At 43.3% G+C, this 20,475-nt stretch overlaps 1 protein-coding gene across 7 annotated transcripts in view; it reads left to right on the top strand.

Moving 5' to 3' along the window:
• ARHGAP12 (Rho GTPase activating protein 12) overlaps window positions 1-20,475 on the top strand; it is a 192,124-nt gene that overhangs the window by 141,498 nt on the left and 30,151 nt on the right. For all 7 annotated transcript variants that reach the window (XM_053260227.1, XM_053260230.1, XM_053260229.1 and 4 more), the window contains 7 exons: window positions 11,298-11,423; window positions 12,490-12,558; window positions 12,789-12,863; window positions 14,577-14,638; window positions 18,285-18,366; window positions 19,786-19,890; window positions 20,188-20,286. In XM_053260227.1, the coding sequence (XP_053116202.1) occupies window positions 11,298-11,423; window positions 12,490-12,558; window positions 12,789-12,863; window positions 14,577-14,638; window positions 18,285-18,366; window positions 19,786-19,890; window positions 20,188-20,286 (618 nt within the window). The remainder of the gene's footprint in view (window positions 1-11,297; window positions 11,424-12,489; window positions 12,559-12,788; window positions 12,864-14,576; window positions 14,639-18,284; window positions 18,367-19,785; window positions 19,891-20,187; window positions 20,287-20,475) is intronic.

The following is a 20,475-nucleotide window of genomic DNA, read 5'->3' as shown; positions in this document are numbered from 1 at the left end:
AGACACAGAAGCCATGCAGCCCCCCAAACCCACGCAGGCTCCCCCTGGCAGCAGTGGAAGCACAGCAGCCATTACTGTACAGACCCCAACATTTCTGGACCCCAACATCTACAGCCCCCCAATTTCCACAACTCTCACTTCCTCCTCTCCCAGTTTCTCTGTACAGTACTCAAACATCTCCAAGACTCCTCTCCAACTCTCCACAACTTTCACGCCTCCTGTGCCAATGAAATCCCGGGAGATTTGCTGATACTCAAATCATGGTTGCTGAGACCGGTCTTAACTTCCCAATTGCGGATACTCACAACCACAGTTGAGAAAACCGTGATTGGCAAGGGGCGGCTGTACTGCCAGTTATAAGCTTTAGAAAAATGTGGTTTTTGTGTCTCTCTGGAAATGTCACTTTGCTTACTGCTGGCACAAAACCTTTGCACATTTTGCAAAAAGTGTAGAAGAAAATATATGATGATAGAAGAGGGCTTCAACCTCTGTGTTAGACAGAGAGCTTTTTATTTCTGACAGTGATAAGCACATCAGTCGTCTTTGATTATATCACATAAGAAGTGCAAATATTGCCATCCTGGAACACTTAAACACAACTGATAGACTTAATATCATAGTCTGCATGTAGGTGATGAGACCCAGTTGTGCTGAGATTTGTTTACTTTGGCAAACTGCTGCTGCTGTATATTGGATGTTTCTTCCTATGGACACCGAAAAGCTTGAGTTGTGGGGGTGTGGTGTTGTTTTTAAATCAAAGCTTACAAATATATCCTAACCCTTGCAACTGCTTGAGAGTCAGTATTGTATTTTGAAACTGAAAATATTTCACAAGACACTAAAACCAGCCTGTAACATAAAAATATTGCACATCGGCTAAACATCTCTGCCTTTTCCTCATCCGATCATTTCCTTATTCTAGTTTAGGCAAGTCAGGCTTTGAAGGGAATAAGGAAGTAACCAGCTGCTCTGGCCCCTTGCCTCAGGCAAGAACAGCCTTCACAGATGTATTGGAACACTTTATAGTTTTTTAAAAAATAAATCCAGTCACAAGCATCAATTTCCCCCTTATGCCGATTTGCAGACAAAAATAAATATTGTTATCTGATTATCAATAATATTAGGGAGCATGGGGAGAGGGGTTTCACTGAATCTCAGATTTAACACATCTTGTCACTATGTTGGAATGAGAACAGGCTGGTTTCAGTCCACAGTGGATTTGAAAGCAGCTCTGGAGCATTAACTGCAAGAAAGATACATGAAGGATACTGAAACATCTTCATGCAATTTTGTATCAATGTCACACAACCTTAAATGAATGCTTAGAGTTGTATTTATATGGTAAAGGGAGTACACTGCAATACTTTAAAATCTAATAAATGATTTGGATTTTTTCTTTCCAGAGCAAATGTATTGCAGGGCAGTTTTTTGGAGTGCTGAAGGAGGGAAAGTTTTGGAGAATGATTTGGTTTGTGCCACAGTGAGATTGCAGTGATGTCCTACGTTAGCTGAAAGCAGCCTGCTGGAATTGGGTTGAAGTGCCTCAGAATTGAATGTAAAATAAAGCTGTGTTATCAGCTTGCTGCTGCCACTGTCACCACCACCACTCTTCACTTTTTGTACCATCAGGAAAGCCTATTGTAGAAGGACCTTTCCTTCCTAACTCTGTACTCCAAAGCATTTGATAGTTTCAGTTTTAATCCTGGCTACTTCCGTCCACTATGTATTTAAATTGCTCAGACCAAATGTAATTATTTTACGTTACTGCCGTTGTCACTCAGTGGGAATTTGCTGTAGACTTTAGGAATCACTTGGGTGAGCACCGCATGGGCAGGAATCAATTTTCTGTGTGTGCCAGAGGCTTATATTTGGTCTACCTTCTTCAGCCATTCACAGCAGAGGGAGAGGATTAACTGTGGATCTAATTGCCACTGGGGGAAAAACAGAGAGAAATTCACACCCCACAAACTACTGACAGGTGAGTCAAGGGTGCTTTCCCCTACATCTATCAATGCCAAAAATTAAGAGAGCTCCAACTTCTTTGGACTTTTTTTTAAATCAAAGAATTAGAGAACAAGAACAGGGGCTGTATTTCTAATTCACCTTCTTCACAGACCCCAGAGTATCATATCACTCCCGGGCGGGGGTGGGGGAAAGACCTGGTTCTTAATCTTGACTATGAATATTCTTTGGGGAATAGCCTCTTTCAAACACGTTTGTGCATATATCCCTGTACAGTTAGTTTTATCTCTTCCCACCCCCACTTAACCATTACCTTTTTGAGCATGAATAACAAGACAAGTAAAACTGCATGGATTTAATTTATTCACAGAATGTCACTACCCAACTGAGCATGATTTGGGATCTATATAGACAACACAACTACTATGATTTGTTAAATGTATATCCTTCTTTTCAAAAGGAATTGCACTGAAAACTGGATTCTGCATGAGACTTTATAAGAAGGTTTGTTGGAAACTTGGCAAAGTAATAGGAGCTAGGTAATCAGGATTTGTGCTGGCGATATTTCTCATTTGGAGGACCCCATCAGTTGGTGCTAGAAAATATAGATGTGGTAATTTGCTTCAGTATTCCTAGTAACAGCCCCATAAAATAAGTGAATTTTTTTACTTATGTATTGTAGACTAGGGGCTGAGAGATGGTGACTTGCCTAAGGCTACCTAGTGAATGCATAGCTAAAACTCCAGTTCATGAACTATACCACAGCTGCTATGTTGATGCATCATTGGGATTTTGTTGCTGGTGTACTTTCTTCAGCAGTTTATGTATTAAATCTGAGTCAATCCTGTCATTTGCCATTCAAGTACATGAAGATACATGTTTAAGAAAGGTAGTAAACATAAGAGTCCCACTGTAGGAGACCAAAGGTCCAGCATTCTGCTTCCCACAGTGGCCAGCCAGAAGAAGGGCATCAGGGCAATAGCTGTTAAACATCAGGTCTGTTCCTTCCAATTGTAAAACTATTCAGATTCTGCATATCTTGACTCTTTCCTGCTACATGATTGAGTTATAGCACAGTCTCCTGTGCATGTTTACTTGGAAGTAAGCCCCTGTGTGTTTAATGGGGCTTATTTTCAAGAAAAAGTATGCATTGGCTTACAGCCCTATAATCTTGATATAGTTCAGTTACTTTACTCATTATCTTGCATTTGCACAATGCTAATGATTTTCCATCATTAAGACAGTTATAGGAGTTTGGGAGTGCTAAATATAATGTTCAGCTGCTCAGCTACTCTTAGCTTATACTGGATCTGTATTTTAGAAACTCATACAAAAGACCCTTTCTGCCTATGCAGAGATGACAATGGGTCATGAACTAGAACTGCAAGCGGTTTCCTAACTTCAGCTTTGAACTACAAAGGAGGCTGAAATGTGAACAGAAAATCTGTGTTGACGTTATACATTCAAATGTGTAGAAATGTCACATTTAAACCAGAATATTTAAAATTTGGTGGTGGTGGGGAACCCCACTGCACAAGAAACAGAACAGTTAACCGTGTGTGTGACAGAGAGAGAGAGAGCGTGCACACACTCTGACTTGGTTTTGGGATTCTTTCTGGTTTTTAGTTGTTTGTGTATGTGTATGAGAGAGAGAGCAGTGCCCATTGTTGAGCAATAGTGAGGTGCTCCCCTACCACCACCACTTGAAAATATGAATAGTCTCTTAGAAATGGTACAGTCTACTTGACTTCAGAAATTCTTGATGAGCCAATATAGAAGTTCATTTTATTATACATGAGGTGGAGGGCTTTTTATGCGGTTAAACCTTGTATTGCAATATTTCATTGTTAAGCTGATCAACTTTGATCTAAAGAAAAAGAAATTCTCAATGTAATCTATAGTAGTATTCCATCAAAAGAGAATTTCGTATTAAACTGAAGAAATTTATATACAGTTTCGCGTAGACTGGCTAAAGATGACTCACCTTCTTAATCTGGAAGGATGTGCGTGTGTTTAGATGTCTGGAAAATTGATTTTGACTGTAGTGGTGCTTCTGGGAATTAATAAAGGATCTTGCCTGAAGTCATGCTGCAGGGGGAGAATCTCCAGTCAGGAGAATTAGTGGAGGACACAGCTGAGAGCAATAACAGAGTTAAAATACATTAATGTTCTGTTTTTCAATATAGAAATCTGAGCTGATTTTAATTTTTCACTTGAGGGAGTTTGGCATACATGTAAAATACTGATCATTCGCCTATGTTTAAAGAAAGAATTGGTTACAATAGAAAATATGCTTACAAGCATGTTATGCTAGCTACACCGAACTAACATTTCATTGTATTTGCATATAATGAATTAATAGAAATTTCTGCTTTCAGAGTTCAAAATGCTGTCTATAGGATTAAAGGTGTGACAGCAGTTGCAGTGAATATAACGTGTTGCAGTGATATATATGTTGCAGTGATATCAGTTGCAGTGATATAACGTGTACACAGTTCGGAATATTCCACGGCTATGTCCTGACACCATGTAGTTGGGTGTAAACTACTGTACCTAGCAGTTAACACTGGGCTTTGAGCATTAACTTTTAATACTGAGAAACTTTAGAATGTTGCAGTGGTATACTACAAGCTTCTTTCTTTAGGTGAGCATTGCATGGCATATATTGTACATTTTTAAATGGCTGCCCACTATCAGACTGTATCTTAAATTTTTTTGTGATAAAGCAATTATTCAGTTTCACTTTTTCTGATATCTTGCAACTAATTTAATTAACATGCATTTTAAAAAGTGTTTGCCTATCTAAACTGCCAGGTTTTCTTAGGTTAGATGAATTGCTCTTTCAACTTGTTGACCCTAAACATTTCTTCCTAAGCTTCCTCCCAGGTAGATTGGTTAAGCTAGGAGATCTTTGTGGTCCTATCAACTTGTCAATTAATTTTAAAATCTGAATGTATCGGGGTGGGCAGCTTAGCAGTAGGAGCTATATCCAAAATTTATATTAATTGTGGGACACATTTTGCATATAAAATTGCAGTAAACGTAACTTGCATATGAGACTAATGCTTACTGCAGTTGTACAAGACATGCTCTCCTTAGAAAATAATCTTCAAATACGGAAAATCTGCCAGGTCTTGCTATATACTCAACAGTCGCAAGAGTTGGGAGATGAAGAGATGTACTAGTTCCTCCTCATATTTTCAAAGTTAGCTGTGAATCTGTCAGTCCTGCAGATTTTAAAGTTAAACTTGGGGCATGAAGACTTTAAATAAGGACCTTGGGGAGTGGAAAGCAACAGGTTACTCACCTGTAACTTTGGATCTTCTAGTGGTCATCTGTACTTATACACAAATTGGCTATGTGCCTGCGCAGAGACTGCGTCGGAACCTAACAAGCTCAATTCTCCTGCTTTAGGCAGGAACCCGGCCCCCAGCTGCTATATGCGGCTGCGCCACTCCTCATCCCCTCAGTCACAGAGTCCAGCTTCAGTGAACCCTGCGGGGAGGACGGGAGGGCATGTAGAAGTACAGATGACAGCAACGTCACCTCCTGTAGTTTCAGATCGGGGGAATCCCCTACCAATCCAAGGCCCTGCCATTTGGCATTATGACAGCAGCAAGGGTTTTTATGAAATGTCTGGCCTCAGTGGTGGCTTTCCTGCAGGAGCAAGGATTGCAGGTGTTATCGTATCTAGACAATTGGCTCATCTCGGCAAGCACCCGGCCCATCATATAGAATGAACAAGGAAGGAGATATTCTCCAGTCAGTAGACCTCTGAGCATAGAAGGATAACGCCCTTCAAACGTCTAAACGGTGTAACCTTCTTTTTGCATCCGATGAAGGATTTGGAAAAAACATGGGCAAAGTGAGTGGGATGAACGGTGAAACATGGACACCACTTTGGGCAAGAACTGGACATCTTCTACCTTGTCCTTATGGAACTACTTTGTCCTTATGGAACTGAAGGTATGGTTGGTCAGTGCCCTCAACTCACTGACCCTCCTGATGGAGGTAACGGCCACCAAAAATGCGAACTTCCAAGTCAGAAGGCGAGGATCAATTGAAGCCAAGCATTCAAATGGCGGCCATAGCAGGCCAGCCAATACCACTGACAGATCCCAGGCTGGTGACATGACAGGATCGTCTGGGAACATCTGAGTCAAACCTTTCAGAAAACATTTTACCACCAGATCTTTAAACTATGAAGCCTGTTCAGTGAGGGAATGTGCCACAATGGCAGCCAAATACAACTTAAGGGATGAGAGCTTTCAACCAGATTCCTTAAGGGACAATCGATAATTACATACGTCTTGTACAGATGGATTAAATGCATCAAACCCATTCAGGGAAGCAAAGGAACAGAAACTAGTCCATTTGTGATCATACAGCTTCCATGTGGACTGCTTTCTAGCAGCAACCAAAACTTCCTTAAGTCTCAGCAGAAAGTCTGCAGGACCTTCCATGCCATTAGATGGATTGAACATCCAGGTGGTGCACCTGTCCCTCCTCCTGTGACAGCAGGTCCGGCAGGACAGATAGGTGCCTCCAATCCACCGACAAGTGCCTCAGAGCCAGAAACCAAGGCCTCCTGGGCCACCATGGGGCTATCAGGATCGCCCTGGCCCGATTCACTCTCAGCTTGCGCAGGGCCCTCAGACTGAGGGGAAATGGGGGAAACACATACAGAAGAGGGCCCGTCCAATACAGGATGAAGGCATCGCCCAGAGAGCCTTTGCCCTCCCCTCCTCTGGAGCAATAGAGGGCACATTGTGTATTGTCCCCGGAAGCAAATAAGTCCAGAGTTGGGACCCCCCAATCCACAAATATGTCTCTGAGAACACCTTGGTGTAATGAGGCCAGACATTTCATAAAAACCCTTCCAGTGAGCCCGCATAACCCTTAACAATGTTGAGTTCAGGGGCAAGGCGGCCGGTACCTTGGCCTCCGAAACAAGGCTGAACAACGGGTCCAGTTCTCCCTTTTGCTGGTTACCGAGGCTCATTCCCAAGGCCGAAGCCATCCGGGCTACATAAGCGGAGTATAGCTTGAGGTCCTCCAATGGGGAGACAGGCTTTGAGTTAGACTGTATGTCAAGCGAGGACGAGCCCAGGAAACTACTTCAGAGTCCTGGGAGCTAGCATCACTCTCATATTTGGTTTCCTGGGGAGCCAAAAGGCCTTGAGCCATAGATGTCGAACCCGAAGGGGAGCCTGGTTTGCTGCCTGTATTGTCCGGTATCGAAGTGGAAAGTTCCTGAACTAGCACGGTAGCCTGATGCACTACTGGAACTGAAGGGGGTGGTTTGTGATACTCGTATCGATCCCTAGGGGAGCATTGCGGTGAGCGGGAATACAGCCTCCCTTCAGAGTGTGAGCGGGGTTCATGCCAACCCCTCATCATTACGGGTTTTCCATACATGGGACCTTCTGAGAAACATAGTGGGGTCGAGCATAGTCTGAATAGTCAGACCAAAAGTCCACTTGGTACTGATTGCACAATCCAGAGTCCCGGCACCATGCGCCGTAAGAAGGCTCAACGTCAACCAAGGGAGAGCGATATTCCGCTGCCTGATATCGATCTGGATATGATTGATCACGACAGTCCCAGGACCTATCCTGTCTGTAAGTCGAGGAGCATTCTTCCAAGCCCCAGTGGGCACTACGGTCTCTAAGAGCGATATTCTCTTGGTGCTTTCAAGGGGGCAACCGGCACCTAGGCAGCCACGATGCGTCTTCTGCAGAGTTGGTTGGAGAATAGGCCTCTTCTTCTGATAAAGCATAACCCAGTTCATTCGATGCCACTGAACATTCCCTACTCTATCTAGCCTGATCGTGGGCCAAGTCCAACTACTCAGCAGCCACATGCAAGCTAGGCCTTGTTGACACTGATGACTTCTGTACAGGATGATCCAAGGCCACTTTAGTCTTCTTGGCCACAGGGGCCTCCGACATGGGAAACTCCGCTGTTTTCTTCTTCTTGAGTATAGGAGGGAGGTGTCAACCCGCCGGCAAGTCACGATGACACTTCAGCTTCTTTTTCTTTATTTTCAGTGCCACAGGCACCTGATGTTGAGGGAGGTCTTCTGAGCGCACTGTTTCACTTGACGCCGATACCGGTGCTGGGGTCGGGTTTTCGGCCTCGATTGTACTGATGAAGCCATTTTTACGGACCGCTTCAACAATAAGGCTTTTGAGGAACGGAGAGCCAGATCCCACAGGGCTGTGTGCAGACGAGAAGCCCTATTTTTGTGAGCCTGCTTTGTGAACTTCTGGCAGTGAAGACAGGTTTCGACAATGTGGGATTCCCACAAGCACAAGAGACACTCGGTATGAGTATCGGGGGAAGGGATCTTAGATCTGCATTGAATACATTTTTTAAAGTTTGTCATGCCTGGCATAAATGCCGTAGGCCAGCCTGCCACTATGCTCTGTCTCGGCCAGTATCAGAGCTCTGAGAAAGGGAAAAACCCACAAAAAAACAAAACGCAAGGGAAAACACTACTATGAGAAAGAAATAAAGGAAGAAAAGAAATTTTGTAGAGAAGCAGAGAGAAAACAACAAGGGGACAACAAGATCCTACCTGTTGCCGAGCTGTAGGCTCCACGATGTTTACTGAAGTGCGGATGAAGAAAGACTGAGGAGATGAGGAGTGGCGCAGCGGCATATCAGAAACTTAATAGCTGTTTCCCCTTCCGGCTGCCCTGCCAGCTCTTTGACCTTGGGGAGCAGTGCCAACAACCCACAGAACCTTGCCTTGCTCCTTTGTAATGCCAGGTCAGTCCAAAACAAATCTGAAATAATCCATGATTTGATCAGGGATGAAGGGGCTGACCTGGTGCGTATCACAGAGACTTGGTTGGGGGAGGCTGGGGGCCCAGTTCGGGCCCAGCTTCTCTCTCCAGGGTACTCTGTAGGGGAGCAGGTAAGGGAGTGTGGGTGGGGAGGTGGAGAAGCTGTGGTCTTTAAGGATAATGTCTTCCTTACCAGGATCCCTGTCAGAGTGTCTGATCATATTGAATGTGTGTACTTACGTTTGGGGACCAGGGAAAGATTGGGACTTCTGTTGGTGTACCAATTACCCTGCTGCCCAACAGAGTCCCTAATTGAGCTCACAGACTTGGTCTCGGGTTTGGCATTGGAGTCCCCCAGGCTTATGGTGCTGGGGGACTTCAACATCCACTTCGGGACCGGGTTGTCTGGTGCAGCTCAGGAGTTCATAGCAGCCATGGCAACTATGGGCCTTTCCCAAGTGGTCCCTGGACCAACACATGTTGCTGGTCACACGCTTGATTTGATCTTTCATTCTGATCAGGGTGGTGTTCAATGGGTGGGGACTCCTGTGATTTCCCCATTGTCATGGACAGACCACCATCTGGTTAAGGTTGGACTCACAGTTGCGTCCCACCTCTGCATGGGTGAGGAACCTATTAGAATGGCCCGTCCAAAGAAGTTATTGGATCCAATAAGATTCCAAGAAGCCTTGGAAGGATTTAATGTTGGCCCTGCCAGTGATCCAGTTGATGCCCTGGTTGAGAATTGCAATAGTCAACTCACCAGGGCAGTAGACATGATCGCTCCTAAGTGTCCTCTCCAACCCGCTTCAGAAATGGCTCCTTGGTATACAGAAGATCTGCAGGAGCTGAAGCAGCAAGGTAGATGACTGGAGTGTAAGTGGAGGAAGACTCGACTTGAATCTGACAGATTGCGACATAGAGCACATTTAAAGATCTATGCTCTGGCAATATGTGCAGCAAAGAAGTGTTTCTTTTCTGCCTGTATTGCTTCCGCAGGCTCTCGTCCAACGGAGCTATTCAGGGTTTTGAGGGGGCTAGTATGGCCCCCTACTCCCTTGAATCAGAATTTGGAACCATCAGTTGCCTGCTGTGATGCTTTTAATGAGTTTTTTGCAGACAAAGTCTCTTGTATTCGGGTCGATCTAGATTTAGACTCCACAGTTATCGCAGTGTTAGATGCAGAGGTATCCAGCAACTCCTCTTGTGTGGTTAGACTGGATCAATTTCAGTTTGACTCCTAAGGATGTGGACAAGCTGCTCGGAACGGTGCGTCCTACCACCTGTCTGCTTGATCCTTGCCCAGCGTGGCTTGATCTTTGCCCAGCGTGGCTCTGGCAAGGGGGTTGTTGTGGAGAGCCTGGTGGCAATTATAAATATCTCTCTGAGGGAGGGCAGGATGCCTCCTTGTTTAAAGAAGGCAATTATTAGACCTATTCTTAAGAAGCCTGCCTTGGACCCCTTGGAGTTTAATAGCTACAGGCCTGTCTCCAACCTCCCATGGTTGAGCAAGGTAATTGAAAGGGTGGTGGCCTCCCAGCTCCAGGAGGTCTTGGAGGAAACTGATTTCCAGACCCATTTCAAACTGGTTTTCGGGTGGACTATGGGGTGGAGACTGCCTTGGTCGGCCTGATGGATGATCTCCAATTAGGACTTGACAGAGAAAGTGTGACTCTGTTGCTCCTTTTGGATCTCTCGGCGGCTTTCAGTACTGTCAACCATAGTATCCTTCTGGAACGTCTGAGGGAGTTGGAGATGGGACGCACTGCTTTGATTTTAATGTTGATTTTAATGTTTTGTTTTTGTTTTGTTGTGAACCGCCCTGAGACCTTGGGTTGGGGCGGTATAAAAATACATTAATTAATTAATATAGCGGCCACCCAAAGCAGGAGAATTGAGCTTGTTAGGTTCCGACGAGGTCTCTGCGCAGGCGTATAGCCCATTTGTGTAGAAGACAGAGACCACGTCGAAGAACTGTACTTTAAGAGCCTCTTGTGCTTCCCACTCCACACTATACAGCATGTCATGATGCTGCTGTTTATCTAGATTCCCTTTGCCTGCCCTGTAAACACTACTGTGCCACATTCAAATTGCTAGATGGTAAACTAGCAGAAGTGCACTTCTTGATGTGATTGTGGCTATGGTTTTTCCTATGAAAGAAAGCTGTATCATACCCAGGTCAGGTTTCTGCTGAGCTTGCGAGACTCCACTCGGAGTTCTTATAGTCAGTTGATAAAAATTTTAGAATTAAAATTTGTGCCTCGCAGAACACAGCTTCAAGTTGGTAGGAAAATTAATCAACAAATTCAGAGAAAATAGACGAAGGAAGAACAGTGCAAACTTACTTGTTGTACTGTATGTAATGTGAAAGTAGCTAGTTAGTGCAGGGGTTCCCAATGTTGGGTCCTCAGATGTTGTTGGACTACAATTCCCATCTGGGGACTCAAGTTTGGAAATATCCAAACTTGTGGATTGTACGTGCTTTCATTTTCACCATGGGTTTGTTTGTGTTAATGGTTTGTTGTGGTTCTCTCTCTCTCTCAGTATAATGCTTCACCACAACAGCAAAGGGAGATAACTAAAAGCAGGAGCTTGGACAGGAGACTGCAGGAACCAATAGTTTTGACAAAGTGGAGGCACAGCTCAATTGTACTGGACACCAATGACAAGGTAGGAATTTCATTTTATCTGTTGTAATGTATATGAAATTGTGCATCCTTTAAAAAAAAAATCACTATGCCCTGTTTGGACTCAAGTCCAGTTCAGACTCGAACTGAACCGGGCAAACCCGTTCTGTGCACATCCCTAGTGCCAAATTATTTTCTAATCCCAGTTGACTTCTTAGCTTTAAAAATGTGTTTTCTGCAAAGTCATTACTGTATCATGCATGCTATTTGTTTGCATACTTTTCCAAATACATGCTTCTATTAACCACTTGGAACGATCTCCCTTCTTCTGACTTGCTAGTGGATGTTGCATTCTAATCAAATGAATTTGACAAGGGGACAAAGTAATTAGGCAGCAATATTTTGTCAGTGCCCAAGTTTAAAGACATTGGGTTATATCCAAAGAAAGTCATGACTGAGGCCCACTGAAATTAATGTGCCTTAAGTTGGTTGTATCTAACTTCAGTCCCATTAATTTCAATGGAACAATGATTAACTTTTTAATATATGCTTATGACATGCCTTCAGTAACTTAAAAATTGCAGTCTGCTTTTAAATGATCATAAAAGAATTTAAAACTCATCCCAGTTTTTAGAAAGCAAGTGAAATCTTGGCTTTTATGAGAGTGGTGTTTTCATTGCTGTTGCTCTGTATTTTATGATCGCAGTGTGTGTTTTAAACTTGTACTTAGATTTGTATTTTTATATTCCAATTTAATATTTTTATTGTGTAACTGTTTTATAGTTGTGTTAAATGTTTTGTAAATTGCCTTGAGATTGTTTTAATGAAGGGCGGTATAGAAATATAAATAAATAAATAAATAATCATTCAGCTGCCTTCCAACTTTCATAATCTCTTGAAAATTAACAGATTGGGGGCGCACGCATGTGCGTGTGTGCGTGCGTGCAATGAATCAGTTATGCTTAACTCAAAAAGCTTAGCTCTCATGTAAAAGATGCAAATCATTGTTGCTTATAAGACATCACATTATAAATTACTTTACAATATTCTGGTTAGCAAAATCTATGAAACAGTAATTATATATTAAAATAGTTCTTGTGTTTTTACAGCTGCCCGCTAATTCTTCTGAACATCTCTTGCCTAATCCTGCCTACTTGTTCCCATCACATCACGAGCAAGTTAGTATCTGAAACATGATTTTATAGATAACATGTATAATTTTATTAAAATTGTCCTATACAACAGAGGGCCTATCAGTGATAAATTACAATTTGTATATTAACTTGTGCAAAATTTGAATTCTAGTGTCCTGTTAGTGGACACCTCTTCAGATTTCCAGAATTTGGATATAATGACTGAAGAAGCTTCTGCTTGATTTCTGTGATTTAAAAACATCTTTGTTTTATAGGATACACCAGTTGCCTCAAAGACCACCTTTTCTGAAAATGAGTCCTCTCCTTCCTCACCAAAGCATCAAGCCACAGTCAGTATAAATGGTGTATGTGTATTTGAGATAGTCTTATTTGTCTTGATGCTAAGTTAATCCCATCTCAACATATTTTATTTATTTATTTGATTTATATACCACCCTTCCAAAAAAGGCTCAGGGTGGGTTACATCAAAATAAAAAACAATTAAAATCAATTAACAGTTAAAATCAAAACTATAAAAACAGTATAAAACTAATTAACAGTTAAAACATTTAAACAGTTAAAAACCCTGGAGAACCAGGCTGAACACTTACAGCAGTTAAAAACAATTTACAACAAATCAAAAACCCTGGAAGGCCAGGCCAAACGGATAGATCTTAAGGGCTCTCCTGAAGGCCAGCAATGAATTCAGATTACGGAATTCTGCTGGGAGTGCATTACACAGCCGTGGGGCAGCTACAGAGAAGGCCCGCCTCTGAGTTATCACCAGATGAACTTGGGGTAACTGGAGATGGACCTCCTCAGGTGACCTTAACGTGCAGTGGGGATCATGTAGAAAAAGGTGCTCTCTAAGATAACTCGGACCTAAGCCATTCAGGGCTTTAAAGGTAATAACCAGCAGTTTGTATTTTGCCCTGAAACATATCAGCCCCACATAGAGTGCATTACAATAGTCGAGCCTGGAGGTTACCAACTGATGCACCACTGTTTTGAGGTCATCCTCTTCAAGGAATGGGTGCAGCTGTCGAATCAGCTGAAGCTAATAGAAAGCATGGCCTCCACCTGAGATACCAGGGTGAGGTCTGGGTCCAGGAGTACTCCCAAGGTGTGCATTCTGCTGTTTACCTTAGGTGGGAGAAACACCCATTGATGCCAATGGGAACTTTTGTCTAGGGTAAATAGCTGCATTGGAACCATAGCAGAGGGCATGGTTACCTCCCCATGCCTCCCCTCTGCAGTTCCTTTCGGTGGGGGGTCAGATTAAGGGATCTTACTCTGGCTGCCAGTCATTAAAGGACAAACTAAACTTGTTATGTCTAACAGTGCATTAAGCGCTGTGTAATTTGGCCTGATTTAATTTTATCAATCAGCTTAAGGTGCATCGAAATAGTCAAAGATGCATAGCTTTTGAACAGTTGCAAAATGCACACACCTCACTCATGCATCCAGCTTTGGTCAGGCAAGCAGCAAGTAGGAACACTGTTGACCCTTACATGAAGTACAAATGGGTTAGTCGAAAAGAGAGAAAGTAGTGGTGTTCTTGGTAACTGTTTTTTTTTTTTAAAGAAAATGAAGCAATTTTCGAAGAGACATCTTTTTTCAGAGTGGGCTTGGTCCCTAATATCACCAGTAAATGCAATATTTCTGTCCATATTTAAAACACTGGGGATCTAGTTTGTCTACACAAATTACTAGCAACTGTTCATACCTTGATGGAGGGTGCTGTCTTATGCTTGAGAGATCTGTTATATAGAAAGAGCAATTTCTCTTAAGAGTTCATTAAGAGATCATTATCTAGTGTGCCTCCTAGGAAGGCACACTAAAAGTTAGAAGTTGATAGCTGAAAATTTTAACTAGTTAAATGAGAAAGTTACTGATTTGTTATATATATTTAACTTTATAACAAGTTATTGCTATGTTTGCAACTTGAAGATTAACAATTTATCTGTTTGGGAAACTGTGTTTGTGCTAGAGAGAAATGTATTCCTTATTATAAAGATGAAGGGTGCTTCTTGTTTACTGAATTGTGTTTTTCTCTTCTCCAGGACCAAGAGAAGTATGGATTATTAAATGTAACAAAAATTACAGAAAATGGCAAGAAAGTGCGGCAAGTATTACTATAAATATATTTTAGATTAGAAATAGGGATTACTTTGAGTCAAATGTGCGCATGCAACCCTACTTCACTTTGAAATTTGAAATGTCAATGTGATTGAATCAATTGTGTGTCTTAACAGCCATTATTATTTACCTAAATTCATACAAAATATCCAAGATTTATTTTGAAGTAAAGGTATTAGCCACTCTACATTCAGTTACCTAAAGAGGTTCTTTTATACATATAAAAGACTTAGGTTTATTTCAGTAGAACATATGGAACTGATCAGCATTTTTTAAGACTACAGTCTGAATTGTCCTACATCAGGCTAAGGAACACTAGCTGACATCCAGAGGAGCCATCTAGGGATACAACCCTTAAGGACATATTTTTGGAAGGCAAAGAGCACTTACAGGTGATAGGGGAGAGCAGTAAAAATCACTCCCCTCTCCCCTGCATGCTCATGTGCTCTGCTGCTCAGCAGCACTGGTTGAGTCAGGAGCAGCCTCTCTGCACTCTGGATGGCTACTCTGGATTTCGGAGCACTAGGCTGCTCTGGACTGTCAAGGAGACATTATTCAGTTTCTTCCAGCTATCAATATTATTTGGTCTTTGGACATTTCTGTTGAAAATAAAGAAATATTCACATTCACATCCTCCTTCTTCCAGTAGCATTAGTGAACATTCCATAAATATTAGAAGTGTGCCCAATTTTTTTTTTTTTTTGGCAATTTGATTTGACCTCAGCTAGAATCAAATTGCTGAACTGACTGGCCATAGCTGGCCGCTTTGACTAATCGAATAGGAAATTAGTGAAAAATTTGCGAATCGCCATAAGGAACAATGAGGAACTTGAATCACCCCATTGCTTCCCATGGGAAGGTCTTAGGGATACCAACATGTGCTGGGTGTTAGGGCATGACCCTGCCAACCTACCACCCAACCAACAAAACAATCAGGCAATCAGGCAATTTTAAATAAATTTTTGAATCATTACCTGGGTTAGTCAGTTGGTGAAGTAAGACCAGCAGAGGAAGATTGACTTTCAGGAAGACCAGCCACTCCACCATCTCAGCATCCAAGCATGAGCAGTGGGGTGTCACCACACCCCAGCCATGGTGAACACCCTCTCACTCTGGATGCAGGTTGGCAGGCACAAGATGAACTATCCAGCAACCATCAAGTCTGGCCAGACTTGGCAATGCATTGCCCCAAACTGGATCAGCTCTGTATCCTGGCCTACCACCGGCTCCTGCAGACAGTGCTGCAGGGCTCGGTGGGTTCTTCCTGTCCTCCTGGCAAGGTGCCAAGGAACCCCTCCATAAACCACTGGGTGGAATGTGGAGATGAAACCACCAGCTCAGTTGGCCCTGCCAGGGACACCATGCAACTGGACCAGGAAGTGGCAGTGATAGTACCGCTGCTAGGGGTGGACTGTCCCTAGGAGTTGATGTTCCAGCACCTTCCTCCTGGTTGCACCTCAGCCTCCTATCCTCAGCTTGTCTAACCTCAGCAACCAGGAGGTCCCTCCACCTCGGCAGCTGGTCAGGGGTGACTGCTTTGCCCTTCATCCTTGGATTACATAGACAAGACAAAACAAGCTCTGCCAGTTTACCCAAGGGTGTCTTACGCTGATCCATCACTCCAGTCCTCAGCCGACCTGCCAAGGCAATTGCCTTCTCAGTGATCAGCATAGACTGGAGCTCACCCATTGCCTACTCGAGGAGAAGAGCAACACGCAAAGCCCAGCTCAGTGTTGCTGTGTTGAGACACAAACAGTTCATGGCAACAAAGAACATCTCAAGTGCCAAGACAACCTCAGAAAGGAGTACCCAGTCCTGTTTGGACAGGTCGCACACTTCTAAGCCACACCTCATTGCCAGGGCATGGATGGCCAGCTCCTACTCCTTTGGGTGCTAGAGCAAGAGAGGTAGAGTTCCACTGGGTCAGATCATCCTGAGGGAGGCACAGCTCAAGCTGCCTGAGCGTGCCTAGCCTTTTCGCTCTGGTGGAAGTAAGCTGCTATCTTGCTGCACTTGTCCACAAGAACATCTGTGTCAGCAGGATGGCACCCAGCACCTGCAGCGGGGATGTCTCACCTGGCCAGCTGCCTTTGAGATGTTGGCGGCATTGTTGGTGACCATGAAGCCCATGCAAAAGTTTGTCTGCCCGGACAGCCATTCCTCCACTTGGTGATTCATGACCATCAACAGCTCAGTTGTCGTGTATTCAGTGTCCAGCACTTCCACATGCAGCACAGCCCACCTGTGCTTTGCTGCATGGGAGGGGCTGGCCATGCCACCATCAGCAGCTGTCCCCTCGCTTTCCTGCCCCCACCAGTGTGCCATGGGGGACGGGAAAGCAGCGTGTCTCCCACTGAGACTGTCCCACAGATCTGCAGAGAAGTGCACCCTGGTGTCAGATGCTGCTGTGCACAGCAGCCCCAACATGGCCTCCCTGCACGCCTGGTACAGGGAGGGTACCATCCACCTGCTGAAGGTGGTGCATGAGGGGATTTTTTAGTCAGGGGCAAGCAGCCAGCAGAAGCCAGCATCCTCCATCACCTGGAATGGCTGGTTGTGGGGCTTGCTACAAGCAAGAATAATAAAATAAAATTCCAGGCAACACCAGTTAAAGCCACTGGTGCTGCTGGAACAATTTAAAAAAAAAGATGGTGTGTGTGTGTGTGTGTGTGTGTGTGTGTGTGTGTGTGTGAGATAAAGCAGTTAGCACTGCAAATTAAAAGGATTTTTTTTTACGTCAGATAAGCCTCTCCCTCTCTCCACTCATAGTGTGGGTGCAGGCAGGCCCAGACCACCACTACCTGCTCTCTGCTCTCAATGATGCTACAGTCTCTCTCTGATGATCCTCTCCTGAGGCACAAAAAGCAATGGCTCTCTCTGCCTCGTACATTTTGAGAATTCCTCTTTTGGCCTCCCTCCTCCTGGCTTCCTCTCCCCCAGCCAGTTGGGGCACAGTTGCCCATGCCAACACTTGATTTGTATGACAAGCCAATCAAGAAGCAAGGAGATCTCAAGCCAATTGGAAGCCAGTGCCAGCAGTTGAAAAACACAGACACAAAATGGTGACTGCGATGTGAATCGATCTGAGACGAATTGAGGGTGATTCTATTTGTCCTCAAATCAGCCCTTTCATTTAAGGGGTGATTCAATTCTCAGGCAAATCCACAAATTGCCCCTGACTTGTCACAAGTCGAATTGCACATCCCTGATAGATATCAAGTGTTTTCTTCACAACCCCTGATATTATAAACTTAGCATTTTAATGTATGTCTGCTTACGTATGTGTATAGAAACATGATGTACTGCTGTGATTAGTCATTCATATCTAAGCAATTCTTTTACATTTTCATGCTCCTTGTCAGGGGTGTAGCTATAATTGAGCAGATGAGTTCAAAGAACCCAGGCCCCCAGCTCCTGAGGGCCCCCCCAGCTCCACACTTCTATATTATCTTCATTATCTCCCTCACTCCTGGAGGCCACTTGGGAGAGGGGTGAACACGGGCCCCCTTTCCCCTAGCTACACCCTTGCTCCTTGTGGTCTGAGCAAACTAAGCTAGCTTTTTATCATTAATAGTCAAAGTAACAGGGAAGATAAATGTACTTGACTGTGTACTTGTCTTCCTCTTTTGCAGAAAGAACTGGATGTCGTCATGGGCTGTATTACAGGGTCCCTCATTATTGTTTACCAAGACTCAAGGAGGCGGGACTAGTTGGGTAAGTGCTCAGATATTTTTATCTTGCTTTCCCAAAGAATGCATTAAGTTATGCTGAACAATTCTGCTTCACCCTGCCTCCCCCCCAGGCCCCCACTAATAAACTTGAGACACTTTATGGGCTGGCCCATGGCATCAAGTCAGCTGCACTAGTTTCTGACTGCGGTGAGTTGAAAAAGGGCAGTCACAGTCATGGAAATGGCTGTGTCTGTTCCAATGTAAGCAGCTGATTTCACAGTTTTTTTTCCCATCTAGTGGAGAAAACAAGTGACTGTTTCAGCGGAGGGAATGCAAAGTGGGGCTTAGCAAGTGGTCCCACATTGTCCAGAGAAGTATTCAAGCTTCTGAAGGCTGGTTAAGACATAGTAGAAATGGTCTCCTTGATAAAAGCAAGGAGCTCCCCTACTCAGTACTAAAACATCGATAGCAGCCACTTCCACTGCTAATGCACTATTGCACAGTTATGGTGGTGCCTACATTGAGAAGGGAGTTTGGCTAGCTCTTGACACTTCGTTCTCCCTTGCTGTGGTAGCATGACATGTTCTCTTCACACTTGGAGATAAGCAAGGCAGAGTGTCTGGCTCTACTGTACTTGTCTTGTACAGAATGTTCTTCTACTTTTGTTCTACGGTGCTAAAATTTATATTAGACTAACTGACTTGCTTTGGTTTGCAATTGGAATGAATTCCATCATTAATCACTTTCAGACAAAAGAATGATGGTTGCTGGCCCTGGTTATTGACTCTCTGAGAAGAATCTGGAAGAGAATTAATGAATGGGTTTTCATTGCCAATTATATTAAATCAACTTTTCCTCTTTGTTGTTCAGTGAGATCTTGGAAAAGATTTCTTGGTGGCATATGGAGTTCCCATCTACAAGTTCTGTTTTGCTCACTCACTCATATGCATCATCCATAAGCACCCTAAAATGAGTTAAGGCAAGCCTCCTGAAGCTAGTTGCAGAAAGCTTGAACTTGGCATACCAGCACAGTCACTTATTATGGTTAGACTTTTCCTTATCACTGAAGCTTGCAATAAGCTGAATACATGGTTTGCTTCATCTATTAGTCACGTCAACTATTAGTCACTTTGGCAATAGTCAGGATTGTTTTTAAAAAACCTCTCTCTCTAGTGAGGAGGATTTGGACATGGCAGCCACTTGTTCATAACCATCAGAGGCTCTGATCCAGATGCCTCTGCCTTCTGAGGTCTGGAAGAACCAAAGATGGGGGGAATACTATGATCTTAACACTATTCTGCCAAGAAGTTTCCTTCAAGAAGTAGCAGTAGTCTACATTCCATGTATACTTTGTTTTTTGAGGTCTTGTACAGCCTACATTTGTCAAATGGACAGAAAGGCTGTATGTATGTAACCCTTCTTAAGAGACTTCAAGACTTGTTTTTTGTTTTCCCTTCCCCAGAAGTTTGGTGTCAACCAGTCTAAGCCAGAGTTTACAGTGGATCTCAGAGGTGCATGTATTGATTGGGCTTCAAAGGAGAAATCTAGCAAGAAGAATGTGATTGAGGTGACCGCTTTTTACCTTTTTTTACTGTACTTTATTTTGGGCATTGAAAAAAGTGGGGGCTAAGTCATGCATTTAAAAATCTTTAATGTGTTAATAGTTATAAAACTCTCAATAGTTGGCTTACCTTAGGCATTTGCATTTATAATTAAGAAATGTGGGGAATTGTGGAGGGGATAGGCATGTCCTGGTTATTTTAGAGTAGATTAGCTCTACTATATTACAAGTATCAAGGGGGAATATTTTGTTAGGAATACTTAAAATATGTACTTTAATTCTAATGTACTGGTTTCTTTACAGCTGAAAACGCGGCAAGGAATTGAATTGTTAATTCAATCGGATAATGACATTTCTGTTAATGAATGGTTTAAAGTTCTTAATTGCACCATCAGTAATCAGGTATATATGTAAACTTAACTTTTAAAATGTTTTTTTTAACCTCATGAATGAAATGTGTGCTGGCTTTTATATAAACATTCCAGTCTCAACTGACTGACAAACCAATAGATTGAACCAGAATATAGAATTAGTATTTGTTTTTGAATGTTCAGTGAGAACAGGGGAAGAGACAGCTTTACCAGCAAAATA

The sequence above is a fragment of the Hemicordylus capensis genome, chromosome 6, assembly GCF_027244095.1.
Source record: "Hemicordylus capensis ecotype Gifberg chromosome 6, rHemCap1.1.pri, whole genome shotgun sequence".
Classification (NCBI taxonomy): Eukaryota; Metazoa; Chordata; class Lepidosauria; order Squamata; family Cordylidae; genus Hemicordylus; species Hemicordylus capensis.
The sequence above is the reverse complement of the archived record's forward strand: the minus strand, read 5'-3'. Positions and strand labels throughout refer to the sequence as shown.